At 49.0% G+C, this 15,016-nt stretch overlaps 2 protein-coding genes across 6 annotated transcripts in view; one reads left to right on the forward strand and one right to left on the reverse strand.

Annotated features, from left to right (window-relative positions):
• Positions 1-15,016, forward strand: part of CENPT (centromere protein T) — a 41,233-nt gene that overhangs the window by 9,543 nt on the left and 16,674 nt on the right. For 3 of the 5 annotated variants that reach the window (XM_019488971.2, XM_014599279.3, XM_019488974.2), the window contains exons 6-10: positions 1,106-1,251; positions 3,766-4,179; positions 4,289-4,486; positions 6,748-6,963; positions 11,714-11,881. In XM_019488971.2, coding sequence (XP_019344516.1) covers positions 1,106-1,251; positions 3,766-4,179; positions 4,289-4,486; positions 6,748-6,963; positions 11,714-11,881 — 1,142 coding nt within the window. The remainder of the gene's footprint in view (positions 1-1,105; positions 1,252-3,765; positions 4,180-4,288; positions 4,487-6,747; positions 6,964-11,713; positions 11,882-15,016) is intronic. The other 2 variants (XM_019488972.2, XM_019488973.2) reach the window with 2 other exon arrangements.
• TSNAXIP1 (translin associated factor X interacting protein 1) overlaps positions 6,960-15,016 on the reverse strand; it is a 94,304-nt gene continuing 86,247 nt past the window's right edge. Inside the window, exon 18 of the mRNA XM_019488976.2 lies at positions 6,960-7,250. The gene's annotated coding sequence lies outside the window, so the exon portion shown is untranslated. The remainder of the gene's footprint in view (positions 7,251-15,016) is intronic.

Raw genomic sequence — 15,016 nt, forward strand, 5'->3', positions numbered from 1 at the left:
AACCATTTTGACTTAATACGTGCCACACTATACAAACTGGGAGCATGGCAAGAGACCTCTTCCTATTTCATCCTCTTTCTCTCAATGGGTTTCCAGTACCTAAAGCAAATGTGAAAAGACAAATTGGGATCTTTGCTCGGCAAGCAAAATCCTAACCGCAGATTTTCCATAGTACAACCTAGAGGAATATGTTTTTCTTGTTTATCGTCTTCTTCCCTGAACTTTGAATGTATCTTGGCATGGGTTGAGGAGAGAGTTCTACACGAAAAAAGTATCTATCAGTCTTCTTGGGCTTTCAAAGCTTTCACTTGCATAGCAGTTATGGTTAGACTAGGAGTATGAGCAAGTTGGGTATTATTGCCCATGCTGTTGTATATAGTTATTTCATGACCTAGCTTTTTGACTGTTGCATTGTTTTCCTCTGAGTTGTGTACATTATCTAATCTAGTTAAGGGGCTTAATTAATATTTTAAGGCTCAACTCTTGGCCAGCAGCAGCAGATCTGTAATTTAGGGAGAGAAGAGGAGATAGTAGCTCTACAGCAGCAGTGTTAAATTTATTTGGCCCTGCAGACCTCCCAGCATGCTGAATCCAGTGGCATGCAGCACTCATTCCATAGCTCCCCCGCCCCCCTGTGTGCCAGATCAAGTGTTTGCTCCTGTAGTTTTGGGGCCTGTGCTGCATGTGGCACCCACCCCATAGCAGGTGCTGCAGACTGTGAATCCAGCTTGGTGAGGAGACACTGGACTGGCCCCACATGAGGCGAGCATCAGGGGCTGGCTGGATGATGTGGCTCTGCCATATTTTTGACATCCCTATTTTAGAGCAGGGGTTGTTAACTGGGGATACACATACCCATGGGGGTACTTTGAAAGGTCCCAGGATGTATGCAGGGGCGGGCAGGGACTGAGCACAGCCCCCGCCATGCAGGAGCAGGGTCACAAAGACACTGCGCTGCCGCCGTTCACCACACCCCTGCTCCGCATCTGGCTGCTGCCCTCCCCCCCGGTACACTTACTAAAAAGGGGGCTGCCAGGAGTACACTTATTAAAGAGGTTGAAAACTGCTGTTCTAGAGGGTCGTTATCATCTTTTCCCCTTTTCAGATCCCTACAAGCTTCTTTTTCTACCCCGGTTCCACCAAACACTATTGAAAAAAGAGGCTTACTCCGGAGGCCAAAGAATCGCAAAACTGTCAACGTGGATTCTTTTGAAGGAGGCGTGGAGCAAAATTTGTTACAGATAAAAGATGGTGAGTTTCTCTTGTTATTCTCCTAGTTTGGGTGGTAATGCATCCCATATAGGGTGCTTCTTTGGAAACCAATCTCTGTGCTGTGCTGAACAGGGTTGCCAGGGCACTTTAATTTTTAGTGACCTGTAAGTGATTCTAAACACTGAAATTTAAGAATGGCACAAACCTTTTATCTAAAATCTGTGATGTCTTAACCTGCTTCCAAGGTCTGAATTCACTTCTCATTGCTACCAGATCATTGACTAGCAGTGACTGCTACCAGAATAGGAGTTGGGACCTTGAAGTTGTTTGAATTGCTTCACCTTTTTTTGCATCGTCCTAAGACTGGGTCTTAAGAAATCTTGGACTGTGGGAGAAAGTGGAGAGAATTGAAGTGTCTAGTGATTGTCAGTTTGCTATCTGACAACAAAGCAGCTTATACTCTGGTTCCCCTCTTCTGTACAGGGCTTCCAGGGTGGTTGCGCTGTGGTCAGTGCACATTCATGATGCTTTCACACCGTTAGAAAGTGTTGAGACTACAACACAGCAATTTCAGCTTCTTTCTTTTTGATGAAATCATATGGATGAAATGCAGTTAGTAGTATCACAGGTAGTGCTGATGTCTGAGACCAGAATGAAAGAGTTTTAAATAGTCTTGACTAAAGATTGGGTTACATTTAAATTTTTACCAACAAAGCTGGGCCCAGAGTGAAAAAACAATAGCATCCCTAACTGGTAGTTAGTTCTACCTGCCAAAGCTTTTATGTGAATTCAGTTATACCAGCATAGAGTGTTCTTTAGCTGGCATAAACTGCCTCTGCTGCACTGATCATCCAGTATAATAATGCTGGCAAATCCTTTTGGGTATAGGCAAGCCCCAAAATATTTATTCTGCTCTGCTCCTCAGCCTATACAGGGAGCACTATTGACCTTCTGGCTCTTATGGTCTTTTTTTATTAGTTCTCCAGCTTCCATTTTCACCTACCATGAAGAAGAAGAAAATGAGTGCAAAGCAGTGTTTCATATAAATAAATGCACTTATTTTAGCTATTGCGTGATGTATGAACATTATTTACTAAAAGACCAAATAAAAAAGGGCATCCCTAAAATAGGCTAATTAACTCCTGTCGCCATTCAAGACCATCTATTCTGAAGGCTCCCATTATGTATTTTAATATGCATTTCTTTTAAGTAATGGCTAGAAACTTAAAGCCAGAGAGATCTTGCTGTGTCTTCTTCCTTGTGGCTGATGAGCTTAATTGGGTCATAGATGGTGAATAGAGGGCAGTTGAGGAGAATATGGTAAACTTTGAAAAGTTTTAGCAGCATCAGGTCTGTATCTTTTTATTCTAAGTTTAATAGAACTGTAGCTTAAAAGAGTTGCTGGTCAGGGAATGTAACACTCGAAGTCTGACCTCCATGTTCTTGCTGTGTCAGACAAATGGAGGAAACAAATCTCATAGTTTGAGGGCCTGTCTCTGTCCAACCTGCAACACACTCAGGAATGGCCAAATGTAGAGATAACTGGGTAGGTACCCCAGGTGCTTTCATGATACCTCTGTTAAAGCACCAGTCACCTTAGTGCTGAAAACTCAGGTAGGAAAGGAAGTGGCTAGGACCCAAAGCATTTTAGAGCTTCATAAATATTCTTGGTAAACTGGTGTGACCTTGCATCTGGTGGCTGGCACTACCAAGCAGGTGGACAGCCTGTTCTGTTCCAAAGCAGGCAATTATCCAGGCTTTGGGACAATTGATGAAGAACGCAGTCCTGACAAATGCCAGAGTACAGACTGACTGATTTCAACTTTGTTTGCAGCTGAACTGCATTTGTACCTTTCTCCAGAAGGTGGTTGGTTGAGGTGCTATTAACATTTCTGGTAATTCCTAACATAATTCCACTGAGCCCTCAATTCCTCACCTGGAGTATTTCTGCTTAAAGAGATGTCTGATTCTTGACAGTTCCCATTATAGGCTGCTACTGTACTGAGACTCTGGAACTACCACAAGAGCACTGCAGACAGCTTTCTGGGAATTTTACCTTTCTCCCCACCTTGGTTTATAGGCCATTTAGTTTCTTATCTGGGAGGTTTCACTTGTAAGTTTGTTTGGAAGTCTCCTGTTGGCAATCCAGCTAGATAAGAGGAAGTGCATGAAAGAGCTGTTCATTTGAGTGCAGACCTGAAGGTGAGCTCCATAAGAACCCTTCACTAGCTCCTGGCAGAGTAATGTCTTCCAACAATAGTATGGGAACCTTGGGATTTAGTCGTTGGCTGCACTGCTTTGCAGCTGACATGCAGAAGGCACCTATCTCTTTGTCTGGATTTAAACTGGTAGAAAAGGCTCTTGGATCAGTGGAGTTTTTCTTTTTCTCTTTTTTTTTTTTTGTGGGGGGATGGAAAGTGGAGAAGGTCAGAGTCTCTTTTTTTGTGTGTGTGTGTGTGTGTGTGTGTGTGTGTGTTCCCTGCTAATTTGCATAGTATTTTAGGTCCCTGAATAATTCCCCAAGTTAAACTTGTTTTAAAACTTTTTAAACAGCAGAAAACTACCTTGTGGATTCACAAGCAGTATCCATGATTGGGACAACTGTGATGATGAATGATACCAAAATCGCTTTGAATAACACAGAGCTCTTCGTTCAGCCTCAGCTCAGTGAGAAAAGCCAAGGAAGACTCTCTGCTCTTGAACCACAGCTCTTGGCAAGAAACGTTCTAGAACGAGGGAGTAGAGCTTTCAACACAGCTGAGCCGGAGTCCCAGAAAGAGCACTTGGCATCTAATGTGGATCCAGAGGAGGAAATGGTACCAGAAGACCATGAAGACTCTGCCCTGGATCATGCTGATAGGTCAGGCCCTGCATCTGTGGGGAAAGCTGGAAGCCCACCCAGGGACCATCAAGATTATGCTCAACAGAGCAGTTACGCAGAACAGGTTTCTGGACTGGTATCTGGCAGTAAGTATCATGGGAGCTAGGGTGGGAGGAGATTGAACTGGGACCTGCTGCATAAGCTGCTTCCCACTAAAGGAATAGCTGTTGTAAACTTGTTTCCTGAATACTTTAGTCCAGAAAGAGCCCTTGACATTGAATGTGAATCCAGAGGAAGAAATGGTACAGGGAGATCATGAGGACTCTGCCCTGTATCATACTGATAGGTCAAGCCCTGCATCTATGGGGAAAGCTGGGAGCCTACCCAAGGACCAACAAGATTGTACTCAGCAGAGCAGTTACGCAGAACAGGTTTCTGGATTGGTGTCTGGCAGTAAGTACCATGGGAGCTAGGGTGGGAGGAGGTTGAATTGGGACCTGCTGCATAAGCTGCTGCTTCTCCTTAAGGGATTGCTGTTGTAAACTTGTTTCCTGGATTCTTTAGTCACATCTAGATCCAGTGTCCTTTTTGTCCTGTAGAGAAACATGTTTTCCCTTGACCAGTCATATGGGCTGTCAGACTTTGTCCCCTAAACGTGAGTTTAGGACAGCAGCTACTGCTGTTTAAATTGTCAGTGCTTGCCTTTCTCCTCTCTACCCTAAATCTTCTCTTACCAATGAAGTTCTGCCACCAGTTCCTTGTCCTAAAAAAAAAAGTCTTTGTTCAGTGGGGACCAACACAGATTAGTGGGTTTTTCTGCCTGATGAGGGGTAACCCTGTCTTAGTGAGGGGAAGACCTGCTTACCTGCCCTTTCATCTATAGTTACTCTCTGTACCCTGCCTTTTGCCTGATATTTGAGGAGTAGTAATCAAGTAGGACATGTATGTCCTTACTTCTTGCCAGTCTCTAAGAGAGCACAGAAGTGAGAAGTCCGTGTGGTGTCCTCGTCCTCCCCCCCATGGAGAAGAAAGGGATTTGAAGTCTTCCCCCAAATACTGTAAAGAATTGTGGACAGAAACTATGGTGGCACAGTAGGGAGCGCTACTGTGCAGAGCGACCTGCCTTGTGTGAGACCCAAAAACCTTGCTTTGGGAGTCTCCCACAGGATGCCTACCTCCAGCTGTCCTGCTTCCTGGAGAATACCCACAATCCTGCAGTAACACTGGCACCCCCCTGGCATTGGTCTCTGTTAGGGCTCCGGGGCGCACAGACTCTGCAGGCCTTGGGGGTGCTTTGCCCCCTGATAATATTTCTGGGTGTCTCTTTCAGCCCAAAGCATCCCCAGATAACCTCAGATATGACTGAGGGGAACATAAGCAGACAAGCTCTGAGGCTGGGCTAGGAGCAAAAGGCTTGCCTGTCACCCCTACAGTGAAATAGCCAGGCACACTGTAACCAGATACCTTTTATTGATCAGGGCAGTGGGGGGGGGGATGGGGGGGGGGTAGAACAAGGAAGTCAGAATATACTTTGCGCAAACCTAATCAGTCAGAGTCTTGCACAGTCTTGGATGTAATAGCCTTTTTTTAAAATGCATCCGCCTAGACATAAAGCCTAACTCCTGGCTAATTTCCAAGTGTTTACTTACAGGAATTCATCCAGGCTGCAGCTGAGGGAGAGAAGCTGGCAATTGTTGCCTAGTTCTGGATTTGTAGCTAATGCTTTTGTTACTAGCTTGTGTTGCTGAAACTTTTTTTTTCATCCATCTTCATTTCAAGGCTTTAGTTTGAAGTGGTTCTGAGTACAGAACAGTCTTTTAACCCCTTGCTTAGATTTGGGTTTCTTGAGTTTTTGCCCCAGCAAAACATTGTATGATAAGTTTCAGTTCCCAAACTATTTTTAAAATGTTTACAAATAGGCGCCTTCTTGGTGTGATAATTAAACCAGTCAAATTTGGAACCAAAAGAGCTTAATACCTGTGTTTCATGAGAGGATGAGAGTAGTAACTTGTACTGGAGGCAAGGGTAGAAACAAATGCAGATGGCTGAAATGTGGTCTGTGTAGTGTTCTTGCTGCCCCCAGAAAGTGAGACAGTGATAAAATGCTGAAGAGGAGTAAAAATTACTGCAAAATACTGGAGATCTTGATCAATGTGCCCTCCCTTCTGGCATTTCTCACAGTTTTGAGACCATGACTTGTCAGCCAGTCCACACATGACTTAGCCAGATTGGTACTTACGGTCCTACCAGCTGTGTCCAGAGAAATTCTCTACTCTCTAAATCTTATAGTTTAACTAAGGCACAATGTAGTGCAGCACAGGCCAATAGTATTCCGGCTCTTGAAGGGTTATTGCTAGTGGGCTTGGTGGAAGAAATAGGTTGAGTGGGGAATGTGAATGGACAGAGAGATTGCTGTATGTTCTGAGTAAGAAAATTTCAGCCAAATGGTTGGTGTGGAATCAGAGTAGGGATTGGGTCAAGTGACGGGTGTAAGTAGACGGTACTTGGGAGCATATACCAAGGACACAGGAGTCAATGCTATACTGTAGTCCTGTTGAAATCAAGCAGGGCAAACAACTGTTCTGAGCAAAGTAAAAGACAGATGTTTGGTTTTTGTTCAGATCCCCTTCCCCCTTTATGCCTGAAGTGCAAAAATCAATAGGAAAGGGATACTGGCAGAACTCCCATGTGACTATAGCTTTCTGAATGTCCAGCTTTTCATAGACAGACCCTTTCCACCCCTGCTGTCACCACAAGTCGAGGCAGACATTTGGGCTCCCTGTCAGCTCAGAGATCCACCCGCACATCATTGAGGGAATTTGTTGCCCATGTAATTGAGAAGCTGAACTGTGGAAATGAAGATGGGATAACTGATACAGAGCAGGAAATAGTGAAGGATGGAGCTGAGAAGGAAGGAATTGCCAGGGAAGGTAAGAAGCACTTTCAATGTAGTGATGGAAAGTACGTGGATGCACTGTTCCAGTCCAAGGCAATAGGCTGCAAAGAGTCTTGAGCAAAGCATGAATTTGTTATTCAGCAGGTTGTGGAAATTAGCTCATCCAGGTGAAAACAAAGGCATTGCAGGATATTATTCTTGGTCAGGTTCTCTAATGAAAATCTCAGGCTGGTTGTTGTGGTCCTTTGTGCATACCTGCTTCTTGCATGGTAACTGCGTCTGAGTTTTCTCCTCATCTGCCACTGGCAGATCTGTCAAGCTCTGTGGATGAAAATATAGATCCATGGGAAAGATGGGTAAATTTTTCTTCCTGGGCAAGTCATGCCCCTGCTCCCACAATCCCATTCCTCTTGATTATCCCAGTGATGTAGGTTTGTCATTAGCTACGCATTTGACTCTCCTTTAATTGCCTTAAGGCATCCTACTTGGGTCTTGGGGTTTTACCTGTCACAGTCTTCAGGTGTCATAAAGAAGTAGGGCTAGAAGAGACCTGCAGAGGTCACCTAGCCCAACCCCCTGCCCGAGGCAGGATCATCCCTATCCAGACTATCCCATATAACCATAATCTAAACTCCGCATAAGACTACTCTCAGCCCTGACACAAGATAGACCTAACACCCTAGCCTGGTAGGTAATGCAGGGGAGCCACGGCAGCCAACCTCCTGCTTCTTTAAAATGTCAATTAGGGGTGCACCTACAGGCATTTTTGGGGCCAAAACCAATAGCCAATTTTAAGGAGGCATATTGTCCGATACCAACCTGATTTCCAATACAGCTGCATGCAGCAGGTAAATCTGGTGTGGTGGAAGGGGAGAGGAGAAGGAAAGGGTATAGGGCAGATCAAGGCCCCCATGGTGAGGAAGAGAGTGGGGCTGGGACAGGCGCTGCTCAGCTGGGGTGAGTCGGTGTGGGATGGAGCCATGGCTCATCCAGCGGGGGCAGGGGCTAGGGCTCTCACTGCTGCACGCACCCTGGGAGGGCAGCATGTGTGTGGCCTGCAGAAGGGCACAGCTGCCCTTGCCCCCTCTGGCCCTGCCCCTGGGAGCGGGCACAGAGATGCACTCTTTTCCCCCTACTAGTTGGCCAGCTGTGGAGCTGCAGCTTCTCCTTGCCCCCATGGATGGAGCTGACGCTGTGGACCTCTCCTGTGCCTGGATCCTGCTACTGAATGGAGGGAGGGAGGTGCCAGGCCAAGAACAGTAGTCAGGCAGGAGCTTCCCACCACAGCAGCAAGACTCCCAGCCATATGGTAGATCTGCCCAGCCCCCCTGCAGTAGCAGGGCCCAGGCAGTGTATCAGGCTCCTTGCGCCTTCCATTGCACTTGTGCCACTGGGGCCTGGACCTGAAAGGCTCCTCCATGCTGCTGGGCCAGAGCCTCCCCAGCTCGCTGTAGAGAAAGTATGGGGATCTGGTCCCAGCAGGACAGCCTCTGCTTGGTGCTGGGGCTGTGCAGAACCTGGCCCAGCCGGCTCAGCCTACTGAGACACTACTGCAAGTGGAGCAGGCAGCCCTGGGTTTGAGTGGTTACTGCCACACCCTCACATGGCGAGTGGTGCCCCAGGGCATTCCTGAGTGGCAGCGTCGCAGCAGGGATCCCAGGGAGAACATTAGGGCTCCAACAGTGGCCTCCCAGTCTGAAGCTGCTGAACCACTGCTCCTCAGGAATGCCTTGGGGCACACACCATGTGAGGGGCTGGTGGCAAACCCTCAGACCCAGAGCTGCCTGCTCCAGCTTCCACAGCACTGCCTTGGACTAAATCAGTCACGGTCTCAGCCCCGTCTCCAAGCTGGGCCAGGCTCCACGTGGCCCCAGTGCCATGGGCAGGAGGAGGCGCCAAGGAGCCCATCGCATGGCCAGGAGTCTCATTGCTGCAGCAGGAAGGCCCTGCATGACCCCTGTGGGGTGCCCAGCACCTTCTTCTCTCCCTCCTCCCCCCCCCCAGTTGTTGCAGGTTCCAGGCATAGAAGAGGTTCATAGCCCCAGCCCCTCCCCATGGGGGTGAAGGAAAGTTGCAGCTCTTCAGTTGGGCAGCACCCCCTAATGGTTCAGCAACACCTGGCACCTTCTGCCCATGGCTTCCCACTAGTGGCCTGGGGCCCATGTAGTGCTGGGCACAAGGTGAAGATATAAGCAGCTGGGGCTGGGGCCATTCCTGCCAGAGATGACGAAACTAGGTGTGATCTATCGGTTAACTGTTTAACCGATATAATTGAAGGAGGGTAAATGGATATTTTTTTTATGTTATTTACATCTTTAAGCTGGAGGTGGGCTGGCCATCTAGCCCTGAGAGCTATAGAGAGAGGAGTTCCTGGGCAGCAGGGCTCCTGGGTGACATCTGGGCTGAGGTAAGCAACTCTGGTGATTTGGGGAAGGGACTAAGGGGAAATAAGGAGGTCCCTAGTGGCTCAGGGAGAGAGGGGCCAAAGGACCCAGAGAGAGTGGAGGGCCAGAGGCCCTGGGGAGCAGGTAGGGCTAGGGTGTGTGTAGGTCTCACTGTCCTAGAAGTGGGGCCAGGGCTCAGGAAGGGCTGAAGGCCAAGAAGGGACAGCTAGGGACTTGCAGGGCTGGAGAGTCCATGAGTTTCAACTGGCCCAGGCACAAGGCCAGGGTCTAAGGTGGTGGTCTCCAGCCTTTTTAAGTAGGAGATCACCTTTGGCATTTAAAAGCAACCCATGATCTACTGTGCACTGCTGCTCCCCACCCCCCACCCAGTAGGTAAATCTGTGGGGAGGGAAGGAGTGGGGGAACAGATAGAAGCAGAGGGAGAAAAACTATTTGGGGGCACAGCTTCACAGCAGGTAAGTTCTACCCGGCCAGGGCCCCACTCAACTTACCCCTGCTCCTGCCTCTGTGACACTGTCCCTCATTGCAGGGGCCTCAATCTAGCCCTCACCCCTTCCCTCCCCCATGGATTGACCTGCTGGGCTGGGGTGTATGTGTACATGCATGCGGGCACTCAGCCCCCCACCCCAGCCTCAGATAGACTCTAAGAGGCTCCAAAATCTACCAGTGGATCGAGATCCACTGATTGGTGACCACTGGTCTAAGGGGAAGGACCAAAGGCCAAGAGGGCCACAGCTAGAGATTGAGAGGACCATAGTGCCCGTAGCCCAGAGGGGTTGGTGTAACAGGCAAACAAAGCCAGGAGCCTGTAGCCCATAGGGGCCGTTATAATTGATAAGTATGTGTATCATGTATGAGGCAGGGGCGTGGATATTGGGGAGGACAGAGCCCACATATTTAGCCCTTAAGGCGATGAACAGTGACACCTTCATGGTAGAGAGTGAGATCTTAAGGGAAGCCCTGGGGTAGCCTCCCATTTTCTAAAATCATAACAACATCAAGGTGTGGCAGGAGAGGAGAAGGGGAAATTGCCCAGTGACAGCAAAAGAGCACAGTTTCTAAGGGCTGAGGGAGCTCTGGGGTATCATGGTCACCCGTGGATCGGGACCTTGTTGCAGCAAAATTAAGTATCATGTTGCTTTGTTACGGGTAACAAGCTGGCCAAGATTTTGTCTGGGGATTCCCTTTAAGCTAGCTGGGGAGTAATTATTCTGTGATTCTAAAGCTATATGCTTTGCTGTAGATTAAGGGGGAGATGACTGTTTTCATCCTGCTTCACTTTTGTCTAGGGTGTCTCCATTAAATACGTGCCTAGAAACTGAGGGTGGTGTCAAATGTTATTATTAACTGTTAAAGAGAATCTTGTGAGGATCATGGTTGTGGGCCATGCAGTATTCTGGGAGCTGCAGTGGCTGCCTGGGTGAAGTTTAAGGTGTAGGTTTTGACTTATAAAGCCAAAAATGAAATAAGCCAAGATAGAAATCCCCTCCCTTGTTGTGCCACCTTGCCAAAGTTGTGATCAGCATAGGTGCCTGGTAAGTGGCAGAATGTCCTGCTGACCATGTCTCTGGGCGGGAAAAGCGGCCCCTGCCCACCCCATGGCCCACGCTCCCTGCTGCAGCCGCTCGCAGCCTATGCGGGGCTGTCTGGAGCAGGCATGGGCAGCCCCACGTGGGCTGCAAGCAGCTAGTGTGGGGCACTGGCCATGGGGGGGGGCTCCCCCCCCCCCCCCGCTCCTTCCCTGCCTGGGGTCCCCCCCTGCCCTTCTTCCCCCACCTTACCTGAGGTTCCAGTGCAGGACAGCCTTGTGCTCCCAGGCCAGAAGCCCCTGCTGGGGCTTGGGGCCGGGTGGACCCTGCTGTTGTGGGAGGCCGCTGGGCTTTCCCTGGGTCCTATTGCCCTTGGTTCCTGTCGTTTTTGACAGGAACCAAGGGCAGATAAATATTAATTTTCTAAACTTTTTAGGGGCCTCGCAGGCCTGATAGAATGGCCTCCGGCCCGCAGGCTGTATTTTGCCCACCTCTGTGCTAGGGTGACGAGCAGCAGTGGCAGCAGGGTCCCAGTACCCACCTGGCTGCCTGTATCTGACCCAGGGATTAGTCATTCTGGCCAGTAGCTGGAAAAGGTTTTCTACCCCTGAGCTAGGTAGAACAAACAAAATTAGGTATCCCTTAGCCACTGGTTCTTTTTATATGGATTATACCTGCTTGATTTCTTTGCAGCTTGTGGCTTTTGCTCAATTGTTAGAGCTTCATCAGACATCAGATTTATATGCTGGTGCTTTAAACGGTTTTTTGGGGGGGTTTTTTGCAGGGGGGGGAGAGAAGTGATAACTTAGAGGGAGTTGGCTGGTCTTTTACCCTTACCCTGTGAATCTAGTTACAGAGCTCCAGTCAAATATGGAATATTCTGAAAAGCTGGGGGAGAAACTAAGAAAACAAACAACATCACATATTAATGAAAAAAGGCAAGCCAGAACTCCGGTGACCCCAGTAGAAGAGGAAGTGATGATCGAAGATGCTGAAAACCAAAACTCTGGCAAAGATGGTAAGAACAGCTTTCACTGCAAAGACATAAGCAGCAGAACAGCCCCTGCAACTCTTGTTAATGACTTGTTTCATTTGTGTAAGAACATTAATAATCATCATCTCCCCAGATTCTAGAATGCAGTGCTGGAAAAACACATCCACCCAAATCCTAGAATTGCTGCTGAAGCATTACAAATGTGTGCAGTAGCCTCCAAAGAGTGCCCAGAATTAATTAAAACATTTTGACCCATCACTTGCTCCAACCAAATTCTGGTGCCCATGTTTCCCTGGCAGTTTCAGCGTGGCTCAAGCTGTCTTGGACGTCAGAGTCTGGCCTGTTTATAACTTTTAGCAGTTAATTGGAGAACTATTTTACTTGTAATTTGAACGGTCGTTTAATCACTCTAGGCCAGGGATGCTCAACTGCTGGTCTGCAGGCTAGGTATGGCCCGTGGAGCCATGACACCTGGCCTGCATGGGTCCCAAAATTTGGCAGCAGGGGAGTTGTGGCAGCGAATTTCTTAACCTGTGGGGAACAATGCAGGCCAGAAGCATGCTAGATCATCACATGGAGGTTGCCCAGGGCTGATTTGGGCATGCAGGGGCTGGCTGGAGGTGGTGGGGGGCCAGTCTGGCCTGTACCACCAGGATGGATTTGATCTTAAATCACTGGTCAGGAAGCCTCACTTTAATCATCTTTTTTTTCTACAAAAAATGTATTCTTGTTGTGTGATATAACCTTGATACATATTTTCACAACTTTGGAGAGAGATGTAAGTTTCATTTTTAGAAGGTCACACCTATATATTTTAAAGCAGTGATTTACTTTGATATTTTTTTTCAGGTTATTTTTGCAGCTACATCAGAACTATAATTTGGTTATTTTATTTACCAAATCTAGTTGAAGCAGATACTTATGAAGTCATTGGGAGGTGAACAATCTCCAAGTCACCAGATTAATCATGGCTATTTAGGAGATATTTTTGCCACACTATCTTAAGAGGACATCAAATGAGCACTGCAGCCATATGTTATTAGCTTTGTGGCTTTCTTTACTTTCTTCTAGATTTCTTCTCATCTTTGATTTCTTCTCTCTTTTACGGCTTGGCAAGCCTGCTGCCATGATAGGTTTTCCCTTCTGCCATACCATCACCTCACTAGATCTCAAATAAATGGAGAGGCTATACTCAGAAACTTATCCCTCAAGACTTCTGGAATTTTCTGCTCAAAATGTTTCTCTTTTCTTTTTACTGCCCCTTCCTCCTCACATTCCTCTCTAGGCTCCTCCTTGCCCAGATCTATTCCACCCTTAACAATGCTCTATTCATTTAAGTTCTTGAAACTGTACTTTCAGAGAGAGGTAAGGGCCTGACTCTGTACACAAATTTGCAGAGACACAATAGGGCTGATGGGTAGGTAATCATCAGGGATCCAGGTTTTCTGTTTCCCTGTTTTCTTTGGAGAAAACGCAGGTTTCCCCTTTTTAGCAGAGAAATCCATGGTTTTTCCACTTCTGCAAAGAGCCCTGGAGGCAGGCACAGTTCCAGCCTGCAAGAGCTGATTGCATAAAGGGCAGGAAACTCCCAGCCCTGCCTGGAGGGGGAGGAGAGAGGGAAGGGCAGGACCTGAACCTCTGAGTTGGTCAAGGCTGGGCTTAGGCGCAGGCTTGCCCTTCGTCCTTCGCCCCTGGAGGTAAGTGGGGCTTGGGGGTTGTGGGGCAGGGCTAGGGGTGGAAGGTGGCTGGGTGCTGAGGTAGCAGGTGATGCACCGGGTGCCACAGGCCCCAGACAACACACCGCAGTGCCTCCCTGTCCCCCACCTCAACCTGCTCCTAGGAACAGGGCCAGGGGATAAGGGCAGGGGTGACCCTCTGTGGGCTGCAGATGCACTGGTCGGCTGGTGGGGGGTTCGCACACAGTGGCTGCTGCCCTACAGCTTTTCAGACAAGTGTCTTGGAGCACAGCAGTGGTAGCTGCTGCGTGCAAGCCGCACGCGGGCTGGCTAGCTGGCAGCAGAGTGGGTGTGGCTCACATGCAGCAGCCGCCACTGTACTGCTACTGCTGCCCCACGGCTGGTCACAGCTCCGTGAGCACAGCTCCACGGGCACAGCTCTGCAGTGGTGCAGTGGCAGTGAGGGATAGTGACTTTGGGGGGTGGGGGAGGGCTTGCACATGGCAGCCACTGCCACTTGCCTGCAGAGTCGTGCCAATGGTGGGGGCTGCTGAATGCAAAACCTTTTCTACACTGCTGCGGCGGAGCCATGCCTGTAGAGCTGTGCAGCCGGCTGCAGGGCAGCAGCAGCAGTGTAGTGGCAGCCAGGGCTGCCGTGTGCAAGCCCCTCCCATCTGCGAGCATGGTTCCTTAGACAAGCGGCAGCAGCAGCACGGGATGATGGTGGTGGTGATCGCGTGCTGGCCAGCGGGGGCACAGGGGTTTTGCATATAGTGTCCACCACCACCTTGCACAGCTACTGCCGCTCGTCTGCAGAGCTGTGCCTGCGGACAGAAGGGCTTGCATACGGCAGCCACTTCCACGTGGGCACGGCTCCGCAGGCAAGCAGCAGAGGTGGTGGTGGCCACCACATATGAGGCCACCAGGCCACAAGTGTGCGGATCACACATGGAAGCCACCACCACATGACCACTGCTGTGCCACATGTCATTTGCTTGCAAAGCCGTGCAGCCAGCTACAGGAAGGCAGCATGGGGTGCAGCAGCAGAGTTATGGTGGTGGCCACTGTGTGCAAAATCCCCTATTAAGCTGGCCAGTGTGTGCGGCCCACAGAGGGACACCCTTGTCCTCACCGCTGACCCTGCTCCTGGGAGTGGGCACAGGGGCACGTTCCCTGCCTCACCCTACCCCTTCCTCCCCCACACACTTACCTGCTGGGGTGGATGTCAGTGTGCATCTGTGTGTCTGCCTGTGTATGTGGGGCTGGGGGGCTGTTGCGTGGGAGTGAGGGACACCAGCAGCACCGGGGCGGGCTGTGGTGGGCCTTTAATTTTAATCTCAGATTTGGGGGTTTTAATCAGAGAATTTGCAATTTTTAATTGGAGAAAACCAGGATCCCTGGTAATCAGGACTGTTATCTCTCATCTCCATATACTGCTGTTAACAAGGATGTTATCTCTGGAGACACAAATCCACAGTTTGAG

This window comes from Alligator mississippiensis, chromosome 10 (genome assembly GCF_030867095.1).
Source record: "Alligator mississippiensis isolate rAllMis1 chromosome 10, rAllMis1, whole genome shotgun sequence".
Taxonomy (NCBI): Eukaryota; Metazoa; Chordata; order Crocodylia; family Alligatoridae; genus Alligator; species Alligator mississippiensis.